Source organism: Wasmannia auropunctata, unplaced genomic scaffold (assembly GCF_000956235.1).
Source record: "Wasmannia auropunctata unplaced genomic scaffold, wasmannia.A_1.0 LD335828.1, whole genome shotgun sequence".
Classification (NCBI taxonomy): domain Eukaryota; kingdom Metazoa; phylum Arthropoda; class Insecta; order Hymenoptera; family Formicidae; genus Wasmannia; species Wasmannia auropunctata.
The window spans coordinates 2,528,311-2,548,482 of record NW_012027062.1 but is presented as its reverse complement, the minus strand read 5'-3'; the positions used below and the strand labels follow the sequence as shown (position 1 = coordinate 2,548,482).

At 39.2% G+C, this 20,172-nt stretch overlaps 1 protein-coding gene across 4 annotated transcripts in view; it reads right to left on the bottom strand.

Annotated features, from left to right (window-relative positions):
* LOC105455960 (melatonin receptor type 1B-A-like) overlaps nt 1–20,172 on the bottom strand; it is a 150,679-nt gene that overhangs the window by 112,272 nt on the left and 18,235 nt on the right. For 3 of the 4 annotated variants that reach the window (XM_011699683.1, XM_011699684.1, XM_011699687.1), the window contains one exon: nt 15,977–16,016. Coding sequence is in view for 1 of the 4 variants with exons in the window: in XM_011699682.1 (XP_011697984.1) it covers nt 15,977–16,016; nt 16,240–16,297 (98 nt within the window). In the remaining 3 variants the exon portion in view is untranslated. Of the gene's footprint in view, nt 1–15,976; nt 16,017–16,239; nt 16,733–20,172 lie in introns of those variants that run through there. The other variant, XM_011699682.1, reaches the window with a different exon arrangement.

Here is a 20,172-nt window from a genome sequence, read left to right as displayed (position 1 = left end):
GAGAGAGAGAGAGAGAGAGAATAAGTCGATCCCTTGATGTACACTAATGGCGTCCCTGGCTTCGGGATATACGACGAGCAAGGGGACGGAATCGTATATATATATATGTATTCGCTGGAACAAATGTCGGAGAAAACCGTCCTCTTTCGACGGACTTTCATCCTTTTTGACGGCTCGGTACCTCACGTTATACCTTGTGCTTCCTCTCAAAGCGAAAACTGCAAATCTACAACAAATCTGTTCTCTTCTCTTATCTGTTCGCTACGGTATGTAGACGCGGAGCAATATATTTACAAATATAATTTCTTAGAAAAATTGTAAAAACTGCCTCCTAGAATATATTAGGAATAACAATTTATTTTTTATATAACAATTACGAGTTATACAACTGCATACTATTTGATTCCGCAGAGCAGTTACATTGTAATATACTACATCGCATCTTTTTTACGACTTTGTGCACATGGTTATGTTGTATCAAATACAAATATATTTATTTCACGATCCCATGTAACTTTGTAGGAATATGAATAGCAAACCAGTTGGAAATAAAGGTGTCTCTCGCAATACGGATCGATAGAGCCAGTAGAAAAGATATATGGAATATATACAAGGATATCGTACGCTTTTTCGAAACACATACTATTGCAGAGTTACAAACTGATAGACATTACCATTAACCATTTTCGCAGCGCAGTGGCAGAATTGCATTTACATACATTTACCGTAAATCTTAAGCATATGTATATAGTAGATATATATTATGTCATTTATTGACATATCTATTTTCTTTCCGATACATAATATTTATTCTCATAATAATGTATTAATAACGTAGCTGTTTTATGTAATTCTGAAAAAAATTGAAATTCCTTGCAAAATTATTTTTTGCTACACAACATTCTAATTGATACAATGAAAATATTTAATAATTTAAGTAGATTTATACTGAAATTATCTTTTCCTTGAATCATAGATCAAACATAAAACTAGACAGATGGTTCATTATAATAGATGTAGATGATAATTTTTTATTCTTTGTAATCAAAGAGACAGTAATTCTTCCTATACTGTCTTATTAGCGATTCACGTAACCGCTAAGTGCTTTCTACATATGTATCAAGAAATATGCATACATATCAGGAAATTAAAATTTATGACACGTTAAAGATAAAGTAGACAAATTGTCATAAATTCAATTTTCCTGATGAGCCACCCGTCGTTCTGCGTCTGTGCGTCCCCGTCCGCGCACGTGGACGGCTTTTTAATCTCATAAGTGGAAAAAAGCCTCCCGATCTTAACGGCTCATAAAATAACTCGAGATTCCTGAGAGCGCTTCGAGTCGATCCATAATCCGGAACGCACGCACGCCAAAGGCAAGGTACGGCGTATCACGTCAGGATGCGTGCAAGAAAATGAATCGCCGCACGCGAAGTCGCCTAATGTCCGCAGCTTATATTGTCGTATAAGGAGCACGCGAGCAGATAAGACTAACGTAAAAAGTATCTTCAGAATTATATATTAACCTATCATACACGAAATTACCGTACATACCGTGAACTATGATTTATAACTCAAAGATTAATGCTTTCATGATAACGTGTTTTCAATCAAGAAATCTATAAGAGTCTTAATGTACACTTCGATTAATTAATAAGTCATAAGCTCCCGTATCGATTTTTGTACAGTAAAGAGAATCTAAAATTAAATTAAAATCGATATTGTACATTCGTACCCTCTTAAAAGAAAATTCAACAAAACTCTCCAAGTTTTCGATAAGTTAAGTTTGAGAAACTATTAGTACGAGCTCGAGTACAAGTATCAAAATAATTGCCATATTTTTAATTTGTATCTATAATTAGAGAATATGCTCGAGATTTCTCAGGTACCATGTATTATTAATCTTCCTCATTAATCTTCTCAAATCCGTAATGGAATTCTTTTATTTCTAAACGAATCTGTTTCTCGCAGTATTACGTAACCGTAAAAGTAAAAAGTCTCCCTAAATAATTGGGCTTGTACATATCGCGGAATAAATTTACGCGTAATCTGAGACAGTAATACAAGCTATATGGACACCATCTACACAACATGCGTACTCAAAACAACGAAAAAGAAATGCATTTAATGCATTTCCATAATCATAATTCTGATCCCATTCACCTCGATGATCCTATCTTCCCCGGTTTACGATATTCGCTACTAATCCTCTTTATTACCAATTATTACCAGCCGGAAAATTTCCATGCGACCCGTCGCCTTTCTTTCTTTCACGCCAGCTTACAGCCACATTTACATTTTTACGCTGAGGATTTTACGCATTTCACGGCGGGAGGATTGCGCGCGCGTCGCGGGTTGCAAACACCAGCGGGTGTGAGATGTGTCCAGGTCGCGCATTAAAAAATTCATTTTTGCCGGCGAACGGCGTTAATCTGGTAAATTTCACGGTACCATGGACGGTTGACGAGAAATAGCGCTCGTTAGAAGCACAATGGATTTTTGTGTCCTCTCGAGGGATGAGGCGGGAAAACGGAGGGAACCCGGAGGCAGGGGATGGGGGAGACGTATTCCTGTCGCACGTGTCGAGGGTTCGCGTGGGCGTGAGATGATGCATTTGACTTGAGTCGAGTACGCAACGCGCGCGGTCGATTGAACCCGCCGCTCGAACGAGGCAGGTAGTTTAAGTGCTGCATGTTAGCGCATGTTATACCTGTCACCTTACGTTTGTCATCGTTTCTTCACGTTAAAAGCAGGCACATTGTACGGGCCGCATGTTATAATGGAAGGCGGGGTTCCTCGTAACGCATGGAATCGACGCGTATATACGAGTACTTGACAAAATTTTTACGTAGCGATAAAATTCGCGATGACTGGATATTATTAAAGTAAGACTCGACATTAAATCCTGTTGCATTATGTCCTGCCGGATCTCAGAGAAATTCGTAATAAAAAAAATCGCGTATCAGCAAAAGCGGATTTGGGACAAAAAAGGAGCGCGAGACTAGAATCCGCTTCGCTCGTACACGAGTATAAAACATTAACAATCAGATTTATAAATACTGCAATTAAAAATGATGTACGATTAAAAAAATCTGTGTACACATCTATAAATTACATTCAATTTATATCATTATCTGCTGAAAGTACGAAACGTGTACACGTGTATCACGGGTCGGGAAACAAATGTCCATTCGTGATAATCCGTTGCGTCTCGTCGACAACCTTTTTTCTCAGTGAGTAATAGGAAATTATACCGTCGCAAGCCGTCGCAGCCGAACGTGGTCAGGCGACAAATGGACGTCTGGCAGTACGGGTATTAGGGGCATTACAAAGACACATTGAAATATACAACCAAATGAAAAGCGCCTAGGGCGGAACGCCAAGCAAAAACCGAGGCGCCGAGAGCAGCGCCTTTTTAACTTCCAACGAGAGAGACGCGGGGGCGATCTATTTTTCACCGCGCGAATCGGTCGCACGAAGGAGATCCGGTGGCTTCTCGATTCGAAAGAAAGTCTCGGGGACTCTCTTCTTGGCGGGTGCAATAAATTCTCGCTTGACGTCGGCGTTAGACGGCGGGGAAGACGACGCGCCTCTCTCGAAGGAACACGAATTTTGTGCCGCACCCGCACAGCCTACCCGCCGCCGTCGTGCCGCCTCTCCGGCCTCTTTCCGGCGTGAGAGTCGCTCAAAAGAGCCCAGAGTCCGCTCAATACGGGTCGTCGGAACGGAAGTTTCCACGTCGAGAGGTCGCGGTTGAACGACAACGCGTCAGTGGCTCTCTCGAAAGCAGCGGCAGCAGTATACATAGTAGCAGCCTGGCAGCCTGCAGGCTCTCCTGGTCTCCTCTCGGCGGGCGGGCAACCATGGCGCGGAAACGAACGATAATGCACTTTGACTCTAGGAAGGACGACGTCCTTATTTTTATCCATCCACGGCGCGAGATAAGATCTTTAAAGGGACCACGCGCCGTATATAGGCGGCCGTCGAAGCGAGACGCAACCTTCCACGGAAGCCTGAGACACACGGTCGACCGGGCGCCGCAGTCAAGGGGCTCTTTCGATGCAGGCCTGGCGAATAGAAGCGGTAAATTGTAGTGTGCGCGCATAATAGGATGGCCCTTTCCCGGACACGTGGTCGGCAGAATACTTTTCGGACACATAACGAATTCCAGTTTCCTGCCACTCGCACGGAAACTTGTAAATCATTTTTAAACACTATTCTTTTTTTTTTCAAGGACACACTGGCTGCGTTCCGCAAAACGCATCATGCGCATGATGTATCCTTGTGTTAGCCTTGTGTTCAAATTGTGCCAAATGTTAAACAAAGATAAAAGGATAAATCATGTGCATGATGCGCTTTGCGGAACGCAACTACTGCTGTTTGCCTTAATTTATATAATTTTATATCGGCACATCTCTACATTTTTAATTGATCCAAGTTTTAAGACAAACTTTAAAAATATCTTAATATCATCTGAAAATATATTATATTCCGGTGAGAGTCCCTTTCGAATGCCTATCGGAAAATATCATTTAATTATAATTATTCCATTATTCAGCACGACTAATTTGAAACATTATTCGTCCCAACGTGCACGTTAGGTCAAACAATTAGAAGTAATTTAGACGCACCGCCTAGATGAAACTTCTGGAGATTCATATTGCGCACGTGTCACACTGAATGAAATATTAAAGGAAACCGCTCATTATATATAAAGCGTCTGGTACAAATGATTCCAGCGTTATGAGAAATATGAACACTTTGCTTAGACTTCATTCAAAGACGAATGCACTCGTCATCCACGAACAACGACGTGTTCTGTCGAGCGCAGGTGTATTAATTATGCTGGAGCACTGCAAACGTAACTATGCTCGTGTACAATTGTTTACTTTGATTCCCGCGAAGCTTAATTGGCGCGAGGCGCATACCGTACACCGTCGTAACAAAGACCACCGAGATTACATAAGAAATATTTGTTTCTTATATGAGCAACAAGAAAATTTAATAAATGTTTAAAAATGTTCAGTTAAAATTTTTTTTTTGACGAAATAAAATTTTATTAATTACGTCTAGTGATTCGCGCTACAACTCTTGTATTCGAATTAAAAATTATTTAATGTATAATATATCAATAAAAATTTTCACTTAAAGATACAAAATATATATATTAATTACCGATATGTTTGTTATGTATACTGTGATGCAACTGCAATATTTTGTGCCGCGTGATTAAAGCTACGATTTTCTATGTAATAAAATTTTAAATTGTAATTACATTTTTATATCGCGGTTATGCAATCGAAAACCGATAAGCTCAAAGTATAATACTACAGTCTGGTACTACATATCCGATAATTAGACGCGCAAAAATATACTTTATGTTGGGGAAATACATCATAAAACCAATGTTAATTGATAAGAGTGCAGTTAATCTTTGATGTAACTCACGGAGGGGATTTCTTTACCTCTTTTACCGATCCAAATTCCACCGATCGTCGCAGACGGCGCGTAAGCATGATTTATAAGCGGCGCAGCCGTTGCAGCGGTCATTAATCCATCGCCGAATGCACGCGAGTAGCGGGTGTGTTTATCGACTTGCTGCCATCGGGGCAGTACGCAAAGGGTGAGCCGGAATGGGGTGCGGAAAGAAGGCGGATTCACCCTTGAACGATGTAATTAATCGGCAATCTGTCAACGTAGTTCTCTTCGCGTGTTGGTTTATTTGTGTACGCCCGATAGAATCGGACAATGGCCACGAACAGTTGCATTTATCGCTAAATCGGTGACAAGAACACATGAGTAAACAGTAACAATTTTGCGGTGTAAGAAATTAATTGTTTGTCGGATCTGAAAATTTAATCGTCGAGTTTATTTTCAAAGTGTTTCTCGAATCACACTGAAACTTATGAATTATTGTCACGAAATGGAAGAACTTTCCAAGATTAAATTATGATAAGATTTGCACTGATTAAAACGTCAACTTATCAAAATTTGTATCAAAACAGATGTCTTGAAATTAATTATTATTATACAATTATTATGTTTTTCACAGAATAGTTCCTAAGCCTATATTAAAAATGAAAAAGTTTGAATCTTTCGTCACATTTTTTAATTTTCTTTTTCTTTGCTTTTCCTTTATATGTGTTTGTAATATAATTTTAAGTTCATTTTTTCTTTATATTTCGTATTTATTACTTAATGGATTATAATCGTAAGGATTAAATAACCGTTTTATAATAATCGTTAGATAATCGTTTTGACTTTTCTGATATTTTATTTTTTGGTATGTAACAACTTTACATGTAGCAACGAGATATATGTTTCGGACTGTATAAATGATGATACAACAGACAGCAAATTACTGTGGTCTTGAAGAGCACGCGGTCTAAATGGCAGTTTTCGCCACATTCTTATTATTTATTGTGGATGATGAATTAATGCGGCTCCAGGTGAAAATATTTCAGCCAGGCAATCAAGCGCGGTAATGGAATGAGGTAATTAATGATCGCGGACAGAACCCGCCAATTAGAAAGGTAAGACAAAAGATAAGACTGATTTTTATGATTTATCGTTGTTGACGTGCAGAAGACTGAACGATTGTTGATTTTCTTAAATTACCTAGAGATATATACGAGCAAGGCGAAATGAAGAAACGCACAAAAGAACCATTCATACGTTGAAATATAAAAAAATAGTTTATTTAAAATTAGTTATTATCTGTTTGCAATCTTTTATTACTCAAACATTTTCATTTTTCCACAAATATTTTTAACGTCAATTAGTCATAAAAAATAACATAAAGCAAGTAAAACTGTTTATAAAATAGTTTTAAAAGTCTAAATAAAATCAAGTATATAAGAGAATAATAGAAACAATTATAATAATCTTTTTTTCTATTTATCAAGAATAGATAATAATAAATAACGTAATAAAAAGACAGAGCAATAATACAAAGTAAAATGGTGATTCAATAAATAATTATGATAGATTAAATGAGTTCCTTTTTATAAAGCGTGTTTTTCCTGCTCGTATTTCTTCTGCATTCGCACATAAATGCATATATAAAGTATATTTCCGTATCGATTAAACTCCTTTTATTTTATTCTCATATAACATGAATCATACCATAATAAAATTCTTAATCGACTGTTTTTGATATCTGAAAACAGTAGAATGAAAGTGAAATGTAGGAAATGTTTTTTACGTGTTGTCAATTTCCGTATATGCTGGAACCTGCATTTCTACGAGTCATTGCAAACCAATTCAAATTTCACGCATACGCGGCTATTCGCCCCGAGGTATAAAACAAATCGTAATTTCCGCGACACGTTGGAGTGAAATATGTCCGACGTATAAATGTCAAGGATGCGAGACGTTCGCGAATTGCTGAAATACATATGTGCGATTAATTTCGAGTTATTTAAAGCTGTACATAAGTTGTTTGAAATATTTCTCGTAAACACTGCATATATCAATTATTCGATTTTTTTTTTAAATTACACGGTAAGGATTGCTAAAGACCTGCGGCAATAAATTAATGTACAAGTCAATAAATTGTGTGTGTATGTATTTAACATACAATATTTCAAAATTATTAGTAGCAAGCATATTATATAAAATTCATATCAAAATTTAATGTCGACACTTCGATAATATCGGATTATCTTAAGCGTTTTTAGATACCGACGTCGCGCAGCATTACGTGGCGATTTGCGCAAACGGCATTTGCGAAATTGAGTTCGGCAAAGCCAAGGGAAGAAGTCGACACGGTCTATAAGCGAAATTGGCCGTTAGGAATTAGATCGCCGTTTTCAGAGGACCGCCAAGTACGCCACTTGCCTTCATTGCGCGGGCGAAGAACCGCAACTGTAGAAAACCGAGGATTATGGCGCAAGAATATAAAATGCAGCAATCCGGGGACGCGCACTCTCGTTCAAACTAACGGCGTCCGTTAAGCCGGTCGCAAATCTAATCCAAATGAAGAGATATGATTCAGATAGCTTCTTGATTCGTTACGCGCGCCGTTTCGCTGCATTTAAAATTTCTTATGCTACGGACGAGTCATAAAGGGAGACTTATCCCTCCCCCCCTCTCCCCCCTTCTCCTTTAGCGAACTTGCTCGGGCATAAACGGGGGCAGCGTCTAAAGTCCCCCTTAACGAATTTCTAGGCGACGTCCACCTGCCTCATCGAGGGGCAGGCATAACGCACGAAAGTCTGAACCGCATCGGCTAGCTGCTGCACATATACATATACGTGTAGTAGCGAATACCGCATGAGAATACGGACCACGCGTGCATCTTCTAAAGATACTCGCGCGCGCGACCGTGCATGAATACATGCATGAGCGCCGCGATCGGGACGTTTTCTACATCCGCGAATTCGGATACCTTTGTGTCACGGCTGAAATATTCGCCGAACATGTGTGCATTGCAAGAGAGAGAGAGAGAGAGAGAGAGAGAGAGAGAGAGAGAGAGAGAGAGACACTCGTAAGGATATGAATAAAATATCCCCGGCGCGGCGCGTACGCGCGCGGGAATACGCAAAATATCGCGTTACCGTAATGCTTAAAGCTTCGTCACGCGCAATCAGTCTGCCAGATACACGGTACGACTCTATTTCTTTGCGACAAGTGTGTGGAAGGTTCCTGTGTTTGCGGAATGTGATTGCGAAATATATTCGTTCGAACCGACATTAGAATAACATCCGATCCTGTAAAGTAAAATATCGTTTGCTCCTTTTTTTCTGCCGATGAATACATTTTGCATCTGTTAAATCAGTTTGGGGAGTAAACGCCAATTTTCTCTCTTGATAAATATAAATATTCTCTTTACTTTCGATGCACACGAATCGATTAAGATTCAAGAACTGAAATGCCATTAGCGTCGGGTGAACAGCTTAATATTCGAAAGCATAAAAACTGGCTTCTTTTTCCAATAAAGTTGTTTCAATTTCTAACTAAACTGCAATTATAAATACATTTATATCTAAATACCACTAATAGCGATTATAGTTTTATATTTTAAATTGTAATATATAACAAACTAACTGAAACAACACATATAAAAAAACTGATATTCTCATTGATAATACATTGGCGATACAATGAAAAATTGTGATTGCATAAGAAATAAGATCGATGCATAAGCACATGCCTCCATTTATTCGATTCAATCCTATAATTTTATAATGCATAAAGTAGGTACACATCGAGTTTCATGAATTCACGAAGGAAATACATGACTATCGAGTCTTTCCCAACGAACGACGATAAGGACTCATAAATTTTTAATTTATTACCATGATACTATACCATCTATTACAACAGAAAGAGAGAGAGAGAGAGAGAGAGAGAGAGAGAGAGAAGAACAACTGACTTTCGTATCGATTTTAATTTGGTCGCGTTCTCTAAGTGAAAGTAGGGCCTGTAAGTGACCTTCGTCGGCTACGTTGAGACACGTGGTATTCGACAACGTGGCACCCTTTGGCTCTTTTGTCGAAGTTTTGGCCGGCATATGCAGACGACATTGTTCCGGCATACCGGAACGGTCCATATAGTTCCGAGGGAGAAATAGCCAGGTGATACGTTTGCAAAAGTGCATCCGAAGAGAAGGGCGTGGCGTACAAAAAACTCCCGCCGGCTAATGAGAAGTGGAAATTAGATAATGAGAACGTACGTTTTTATGAAATGAAGAGCGCACGAACCTTTTATATAGCCATGCCTCCTTCGTATTATGAGATATTTTTACACGGTAAGTTTTTCGGATGAATTTTTGCGTCACGTAGAAGAACAAATTATTCGTTTACGTAAATGTCAAAATGGAGTAAAAATACAATCTTTCATCGAAAAACGTGTAATATTCCAGTTTTTTAATTTCGTAATTATCAGTGATTGAAAATTTAGAAATTTTCACGAATTAAAGTTTAGAGGTGTGAACAAATAATAAAAGAAATCAAAAATTTTAGTTTAATGAATATTTATGAAAGTATTTTGCAATTAAAAAGTTGCAACAAATGACGGCCTTCTCTAAAATTTCCACTAACGAATAACGCTCAAATTCGTTAAAAAGTATGTCATTAAAACTTAATGTGGCGCAAATGGGGGACATCTCCAGTGCGAGAGTCGAACCAACGCGATAAAACACAATATTCGTTCCCAGTAAAAAAAATTAAGGCCGTATGTGCGACCGTATCGGAGAGAGTACCAACAGCGCGCCATAATTGCGCCTCGTATGGATTTTTCGCAATTTCGCCTTGCACCTTGTGATTTTTATTGTATCGTGCTTTTGCGTACTTTATGTGCGGATTTCCAGAGGGGTGCACGCATAGAACGCAGGTGCGGGCGCGCACTACTTGCGCATATTAAAAATTTACCTAACGAAGTGGACGCATTTTAATTTCCGGGCAGTGCGCTCCGGTCGGCGAGATTAAAAAATTTTCGAGCTCGCGCAACGGCGTGCGAAACGTGTCGTAATCGTACGAAAAAGAGAAATAAAAATAAAGTTGCGAGAAGAAAAAAAAAAGAAAAACAGCGAGAGAGCAGCGACAAGGGGGAGAGAAAACACGGTGATTCCAATAATGTCGCGTCACCGCACCGTGCCCGGCCGTGTTTACCGATTCGGAATCGCGACTTGGATACGTGCATGAATGCATTAGCCGTGCGAAATCGCGATGCGTATAACAAGAGTCCTCCAATGCATGCGATGAAAACCAACGCGACTCGCGTTTGAATATGCATGCGTTGTCGGTTGTGCAATATCCGAACGATTCCGGGTACAAGTACGACGAATAGTATAACGGGTGGCTCGTACGAGCCTCGCGACCATGACACCGCGCGACCGGCAGCCGTGAGTCAATGATTCGAGTAAGTGTGTATGCGTTTCGCGTACGAGTTTTATCGACGTCGCGGGTACGCGCTGCGGTGATTTCACCGGGGCCGATACGGATAAGTCGTGCACGCAATATCGAGAGAACCGACATCGTCGGGGAGGCGGCTGTAATACGATTCGTATGCGATGAGCGAGATCGCGGTTGCGGTGTGGAAGGCGAGAGGGGAGGGGGAAAAGAGAGAAACGCGGAGTTCTTTCAAACTAGCGAGCGCGGAGCGCGGAGCCCCCTCGCCCCCCCGCCCCCGACAACGAGGAAGCGCGCTGTGGAAGAATCTGAAACGCGTGCAGCGTGCGTTCGCAGGCAGGGGTGGGAAGGAAGGAAGGAAGCAAGAGAGTTCGTCAAATCCGCGAAGAGTATACACACCGCTTGCAAAGTTTCGCCGTCCGTCTTCGCGAAACGACTGTTTACAGTAGGGTAAAATCCCATACACGCAGCTGGATATCCGCCAAATGTCTTTATTACCACAATATTGCGCCGGTGAGTCACACTGGGTGTCACACGGTGAACTTTTCCCGGATCGTAATCGCGAAAACGGCCACGGCCGCGCGCATCGACCGTATCGATGGACTTTATTTCGTTGTATTCTTAACGCAAGAGGAATATATACCTAGGAAGGACCGCGACAACACCGCGGAACCTATGATGATGAAATATACGCGGGAGTGCGGTAGAGAGAGAGAGAGAGAGAGAGAGAGAGAGAGAGAGCGCTTTAGCACTCGCATGTAGTCTTGATGCATTTCGAGGGTTGCGCACGATGCCGCAAACGATCGTGCGGTGCGATGGTTTATATTTCATAAGAACCAAAACCCCAGCGCCGGTCGTCTACGCCGTACTTCACGTGTAGAATAGCGAAATTATCTGGTAACCTAAGCGCGTAGGTAATAAATAGCGATGACGGGCTCGTTGCCATTCGTCTATTTTATGGGGAATGGAGTAACGCACGAGCGCAGATTACATACGAAAGAGGTGGTAGATTATAAAGTGGATATTCAACATATAAATTATCGCAATTAATTACGAAAATAATTACTTTTTATCGATTAGCAAAGTTAGCGAGATAAGACGTTACGAAGTGAAGAACTGCTTTAATTGTATTACATACATGCGACACAATATTTCCGTAGGTTTATTAGTTCGATAAACGAAATAGATAGCGTTATGGCGCAATAATATATATGCAGACTAAGTGGTTTCTGCAGGAGCTGCAATTACGGCTTATCATCGTTGTGCCATTCTAAGGCACTATCATCATCGTATATCGCTATACGCTCCCCAATCTGAGCTAGCCTGACGATATTGACTTCGATAACACGGGCTGTCTCCTATAATCTTAGCTTATGCTAAACCACGGAACCGGCATTAATCGGGTATCTTCAAAGTTATCACTCCGGACGGTAATTACCATTTACGGGAAGCGTTCACGCGCACACGGCGGCGCTGTCACGCGTGTAGCGCGTCAATGTACCTTATACGCTCGCCCCGCTCGCACGGTTATCGAACGCTCAAGGATTACCGGCTAATTATCGCGATGTACTCCGACGGTATTGACGGTGATGAATCAGGTATTGGCAACTTATTACTCGTCGCGGTAATGTCCTGTATTGATCCATCAGCTGTGCAAACCGCGCGGCCCGTATTCGATGCGCAAAATCATGTTTACGCATACGCACACAAGTGCATACACACACGGGCATTAAATATGTATTTGAACGTCGTCCGGTGTTTGTCGATAAAATTGCTGGTTCATGAATGCCAGCGAATCACGCCGGAGCCTGATCGCGCGCGTATGGAGATGAGTAAATTTTCGGCGCGTCGCAAACAATCACAACGCGCGCCGCTAACTAGCGGAGGCATTTCCCGCGATCTCGCGAATTTCGCCGAGTTAAATTATATAACATATTGCGGGAGATGCGCAGATCATGAAAATTGCGACCGATAATCGAGCGGATTTTTCTAAAGATTTTTTCTAAAAATTTTTAAAAAGTCACTTATGAACATTCTAGTTGCAGATATTAAAATCAACCCTATGATTGTGAGATATGCTATTTATATTGAATTTCAGGAATGCATGTAAAAATAATATTTTCCCTTAAAAAACATAAATATATAGCTGTAATTTATATCAACATTTCTACTTTAAAGATCTATCCGATTCAAGCTCGAAAAGCTCAAGTAACAAAATTATTCTCCGCTCAATTGCTAGCTTTCCTTTATCGTATAAGCCTTACCGCGATATTTAATATCGGAAGTTTTTAAGTTACATAATAGGATATTTTGCTCAATCGAATTCGCGTCGGAAAGATGAATTATCTTTAAATTTGTTAGGAAAACACGTTTCAGCAAATATCTAGATATAGTTCGCTTGTATAGCTGGCCATATTTGCTTTTGTTGTTAAACTTGTTTTTAGCTGGATCCCACCCATATAATACATGACTGCCACAAAACAAACAGCGTCCATGAATATTACACTCATGAAAATTCATATGCTAATATTGCGGGTGAACTTAAGGATGGTACACATACGAGCAAACTTAATTCTAGAAACAAAATGAAATATACATGCAAAAATGTCGAACCAAAATGCAACATCGCAACAAAAAAGATATAGTGCAGATAATTAATATTTCATTGCTATTTTATAATAATTAGAATAAATAAGGGTTTCTGATTTAAAAAATATTTTGTGTAAAATTTCTGCTCTTGATTTCTCTCTGTTATCAAAAAGAAGAAAAAATGTGAATTGTTCCCTCGCAACCGACCGTTAGTCAAATCAATCATTAAATTCTCTCGAAATGCACGAAATTGTACTTCACGACGACAGTCCGAGAATATATATGTACTCGACAAAAATAATAATACGTGCTTATCGCATCAACAATCGGTGCAATTACAGCACGATAATCGAGAGCGGGATTCATTGCGCAACGAATTTCGATCACGCGATCAAACGTACTTGTATTATACGCGATAAAAAGAAATACTCGGGCAATAATGCGTGCGTAGCGGATAACGGGGGACGATTGAAAACACGATCGTCGCGCAATAGAACTTCACGCCTGAAATCATTGTCGAGAGTCTCGTCGTTCGTTCCCTCCATCTTTTACAGGAAGCCAATTAAGAAACAGGTGCCGTCAGGTGCAAGTATTCCAAGAATGCTCTCTCTTCCTTTCTGTCTTTCGACGATGTTATCTTTTTTTTTTCTTTATGCTCGGCTTTTCCCTTCGGGGATATAATTAGCGACCTAGCGGCCTTTATGGCGCATTTTATTGTCCGACCGACGTTCAATGATCCATTCTACGAATGGTATGTACGAGATCCCGTAATCCGTGGGTTAAGATGCTTTTTCGACCGGGACATCGCCGCCGCCGCCGCCGCCGCCGCCGCCACCGCCGCCGCGATCCGATCCACCCGCGCGTGCCAAATTCTAAATCCTTTAACTCCATTACGCGGCGAAGTGAATGGCTCTTACTATTTTTCTTGGCAACGATTTCCGCTGAGCTCCCTTCTCCAGTCTGATAGGGAAGTTCATTCGGTATATGTACCGACGGTAAATTGAGTTCGTACCGCCTGCCGCATATTTTAAACGTCTGCGCGCACAACGAAATTTGCTTCGGCGAAATTATACGCAAAGTCCTCGACGACGACGGCGACGGCCGCGGCGGTCGGAAAATCGTGGCGATCTTTACGTCATTATCGCGTGCGCATAGGGCGTGCTCGATATCTCTCTCAATATAAAATTCACTAATAGTCGTCGCACCTGAACTAAATATAAATTTGAGATTAAAGCTACATAAATCTAGATAAAAAAAAATCATAAAGGGGCGCAGGCGTTTCTTTTTATACGAAATAAATTACTAAATTACAGATTAGCAGAGTATATATTATGCAAAGTGCAGAAATTAAGATGCAAGTCGAATGGAGGTGGAGGACATATTTTTAAGGGCGCGATCAAGGAGCGCGCGGTGTAATGAAAGATAATAACTTGCGCTACCACGGGCGATTTGCGTACCTACGCCGAAAGACGAGCATTGATCGTATATTTGCAGCGCTCTCGAGCACTGCAATCGTATATGGTGCACCGGCAATGACTATTTAAGCACTTGCGCCACGTGCGGATGCACAATAACCCATTTCGCAAGGTTTAATCTCACTCGTGCATTCTACGTGCAACACGCGGAATTATGCATGCACGTCGACGACGATGCGACGATAACTGGGGGAAGCCGCCTATTGGGACGCGCGTAGACAAAGTCCGTGTCGAACAATGCGCTTTTGAAATATCGAACGACGCGGCGGTATCTATCAATCGTCGGGGACGCCACGAGGCGTGTATGCAGCGTGTATTTGCTATAACGCAGACCGCGCGATGTACACACGTCGGCCGTGATTTAATAACGGGGCGCACTCTCGACGTCGCGCCGCGGCGCGGCACGCCCGGTATCACGCTCGTCCGATCTCGCCGAGGCGAAATACGTTTCTCGAGTCGCCGCCGTCGCTGTCGGCTGAATTAAAAACGCGGTTGCATTCTCGGGGCGATAAGACGGAATATGATAATTTGTAGTTTTACCATACCGGGCGAATGCGAAAATAAACTCGAGCTCGAGATAAATTTTGCGATTACTCCCCTTTACGTAAGAGTCGTCCGATCATCTTTCTTCTCTCGCGTGGAGAGAATGCACGGAACTAATTGAATTAAAAAAAAATTAATTCATTGTTGCATACATTCGGATATCCGCGTATAAACTGCATGATTATTTGTTCAGGTTCGTATTTATTATTAATGTATTATAAGATAAAATGCCAATAAAAGCTCTACCTTATAAATGTAATATATGTATACGTATATGTGCAGTGTCATAAATACACAATAAATCAATCGTCGGATAATTGTACGATTAAATTCTAGTCTTTTGGTTAAAAAAAAATAATAATAAATCCATGAAATATTACATCTACATTATACATTATTCTGTATAATACTTTTATGCTTTTAACTTGATTCTTTGACCATACGGATATGCATTTTATGTGGATAATTTTATCTTATAAATCCATTGTTTCAAGATTAAAAGATATCCTGACTCACCCATACGACGCGTAGCAGCGGAGTTGTAATGTAACGTAATCTGTAAATTACAAATATATCCATAAATTATACAACAGCGCCCAAAATTATAAAATATTGTATATAATTATTTTAAATAATCATTACATATATTGAATCTTTCACTCCTTTCAGCACTCTTTCAAATAGACATTTATTAATTTATTTATTAGACATAACTATACAATTTTCATTGCATACAATTTTCCACAAATACGGAAATAATAACTAAATTAGAAACTCACCCACACAGTTGCTCCGCCTGATACCGGGCCTACTTTCGCTCTCAGCTTCCTTCGTCATCGTTCGTTCGTGGTACTCGCACTACACTCGCTCGCAATTACGATCGCACACTAATTATCAGACACGGTGATTGCGCGGCACTTTGCATGGCACTCTCGGAGCTAAACATGCTCGCTCGCGAAAACATGGCCACGACCGAGCTCCTGAATTTCACAAAATACGACACTCGCGCGATACCTCGTCCCTCGACGCGGCGCGGCATAGGTTAAGTACGCTCACTCGCGAAAACGATCGCGCATGCATTCGTTATTGAAGCAAAATCAACACTCGCGCATGAAACTTTGAACGGTCGAACTTTCCGAGCGCGCCGTATTTATACATTTCGCGAATGAATAACGCGAGGAAAACGCGCGCGGATACGCTGGACGCCTGGCTCGGTTCGCCTCGCCAAAGCAACGCGACGGAGTAGAGACCTAGCCTAAAATGTCGGAGCGAATTCGTAAATCGCGCGGCCAACTTCACGCGCGTCCAACATCACCCTCGGGCCTCGTCACGGCGAAAGTCACGTCACGTTTCTACCTGCACCTTCGCGCACCTTTTACACTTGTGCGTGATAAACATTGCTCTCGCGGATTGTTTTTACCTTCAGGGCGATCACCGTGTCATATCGAAACGCAAGTAAATGAATGTTCTTAATAAATTTCACTCGTTATAAATACAATAATTAATAAGGTTGAACGGCCAAAGACGAGCGTTGTAAAAATTACTTTGTTAATTCATTTTCTAGTATAAATCCCGGGAAAAAAAGTTCCACATATAATTATATGTAATATTATATGCAAAATATGTCCATATATGTTTCTTTTCTTTGTAAAATTATTCTTTAGTACAAAATTGATAATAATGAGAAGGAAACATAAAAAATAGTTAAAAGAATCATTTTTACATTGTTTTTTTTTTACAAAAAATCAAGTTTGAAGAAATGAGAAATATTGTTCATATATAATTATATATGTATATTTTTAATCATTTATATATGATTATATATGAGCAATTTTTCTCATTTCTTCAAACTTTTATTTTTTGTAAAAAAAACAATGTAAAATTATTCTTTTAATTATTTTTTATGTTGCTTTCTTATTATTATCAATTTTGTATTAAAGAATAATTTTACAAAGGAAAGAAACATATATGAACATATTTTGCATATAATTATAATATATAATTATATGTGGAACTTTTTTTCCCGGGAAACGCTACAAAACTATAGTTTCGATCCTTACTAGAACTTTCTCAATCGTATTAATAATTTTAAAAATTATAAAGAATTTTATCGGAAGAACATATTATGTAGTCAATGATTAAAATAAAATAAATTATAAAGAATCGCATAAATTAATCGGGAAAACATAGTCAAAACAATAAATGAATTTCACCAAAAACGGAGTCATATGTGTTGAATTGATATGACGTTTTTGGTGAAATTTATTTATTGTTTTGACTATGTTCTTCCGATTAATTTATGCGCTTCTTTATAATTTATTTTATTTTAATCATTGCATAATAATGTTCTTCTGATTAATTTATGCGATTCTTTATAATTTTTTTAATTATTAATGCTATTGAGAAAGTTCTAGTAAGGATCGAAACTAGTTTCGTGGCGTTTTATACTAGAATTAATAAAGTAATTTTTACAACCAGTCATATTACTCGTCTTTGGCTGTTCAATCTTATTAATTATTAAATAAAGGTTTAAAATCAAAAAGAAATGTCGGCGGAGCGCAACAATACTGGTCGCTTTATCGATTGTCGCGATTGAACATACTTCTGTATCTCACGAAATACGCATTTACGTTTAATCATCGACGCACAAGTAGCGAATCTCCGTCACACTCTCAATATGAAGATACGACATTACTTACATCGGTACGTATCAATCAAACGCGTCGCGACGCTGGTTTCGACTAGAAATCAATCTATACCGTTATTGCCGTTTCGCGGCGTTCCGTTGTTAATTACTGAAAACTTCGAGATTGCGCCTGCAACTTCAGTCTAGTATCACACGAGTCAGATCAGTGCCTAATAGCGAATTCGATTGGACGCACTAGAGCGCACTAGTGCGTATTGAAGCCGTTGCACATTGATCTGATCTGAATGAAATATCTCGAATGATAAAACGTCAAATATAATATATATAAAATATAATATTATATACAAAATATATATATATACATATTATATACAAATTATATATATATATATATATATATATTTATATTAAATTTTGCCAAATAGGATAATAAAGTATATCGAAAAGAGATTTTGTAGTTTAACACTAAAACCACGGTTATGTCATTTTTGACCCGTCTGATAGTTTTTCTTCCACTGTCGCTGACTATAGCTATGCGTAGACTGAATTAGTTAAATGTAATTTAATTAATACAAAATATTTTAAATTGAATTAATAAAAGTATTTAGTTACCACTTTGTTATAGCTATAGTTGTAAAGTTATAAAATACAAATGTAAAGATATGGAGTTAGATCAGGTTTAGAAAATTTGTTTCAAAAATGTTACGTTATATATTGTCACGAAATAAGAAGATGAATATGAGTTAAGGAACAGTTTGTAAACCAAGTTCCTTTTTAGCAAGAATGCTGAAGTAAATAAATATCTTATTTATATATATCTTCGTCCATCTAAAATCCAAAAAAATCACAAAAGAATATGTATCATAAATAATCCATTCATGATTTTAAGGGAGGATTCTAGATCGCCGCGGTTTTAATATTAACCTATTTGTATATTTACATTAAACACCTATCTTTTTAAGTCGATTTATGTACACCGTTGTGTACATACAACGATGCTTCAACGTGCGCACTAGTGCGTCCAACCGAATTCGCTACAGCAAGATCCAATAGCTCATCCAAGTGTACCATTAAAATTGAATTGCACGGGCATCACGTTTCAATACGTACGAATGCAAATATTGTTGGTAATCGATAAATGCATCGTACGTTCAAGTAAATGTCACGACGAGGCAGTAATTTACAACCTTAATTTCCTATTCAACTTGAGGCAGAATTACGGCGAAGAAGCAACTCGCTTCGCGAAACAACACCGCTGTACCGCGGGACGTTAATCGCGGGAATTAAACGAGTGCGCGTGTTCTGATAGTCGCTAATGGGAAACGTTCGCGTTTGCTTTCAATTTTGTTTCAGTCGCGTTCCGAAGGATAATAACGGAGTAGTTGTTCTCTCTGCCACTACCTGTTGACAATCGTTGGGAAATAATCGCGTATATCTAGTGCTTGTCTCTCTTGGAGCTTGTCGCGGTCGCGTCTCGGGAAGTGAGTAATAACGCGGCGGCACCATGGTGCGATTCACGGCGCTCGCTTGTCAGTCACGCCGTACAAATGATAACGCGGCGACTCTGTGTACACAACACAAGCCACGCCGTTTGCTCGGTTTATTTACAAGCGCGAGCGCCGAACTTCGAGCGTTCACAGTCAATTCTTCGCTATGAAACTTAAGATACTAAAAAATGGACGTGTAATAAAAGAGACATCCCGATTACATTATCGTTTGTATCTCGAACTAGTTAGAAGTTCGATGTTATCCTAGTGATTCATTATACCGTCGCTTAAGGTAAATTCAATTTTTCACGATTAGAATAAAAGAAAGCACTTTGTAAAATATTTAGAAACTCAGAAGTATTATTGCTTAAACCATCACAACAAATATGCAATATAAATATGCAATATAAATATGCAATTTGTCAATAAAAATATTATATATATGTATATTATAATTGAACTATTACAAATTGTATAATTACGTTAAAATACATATTAAAAAATAAAATATCTTTATTTTAATATAAATAATATTAAGAAGTATCCAAAGAAGGGCAAGTGAGCCTATAGGCTATTAG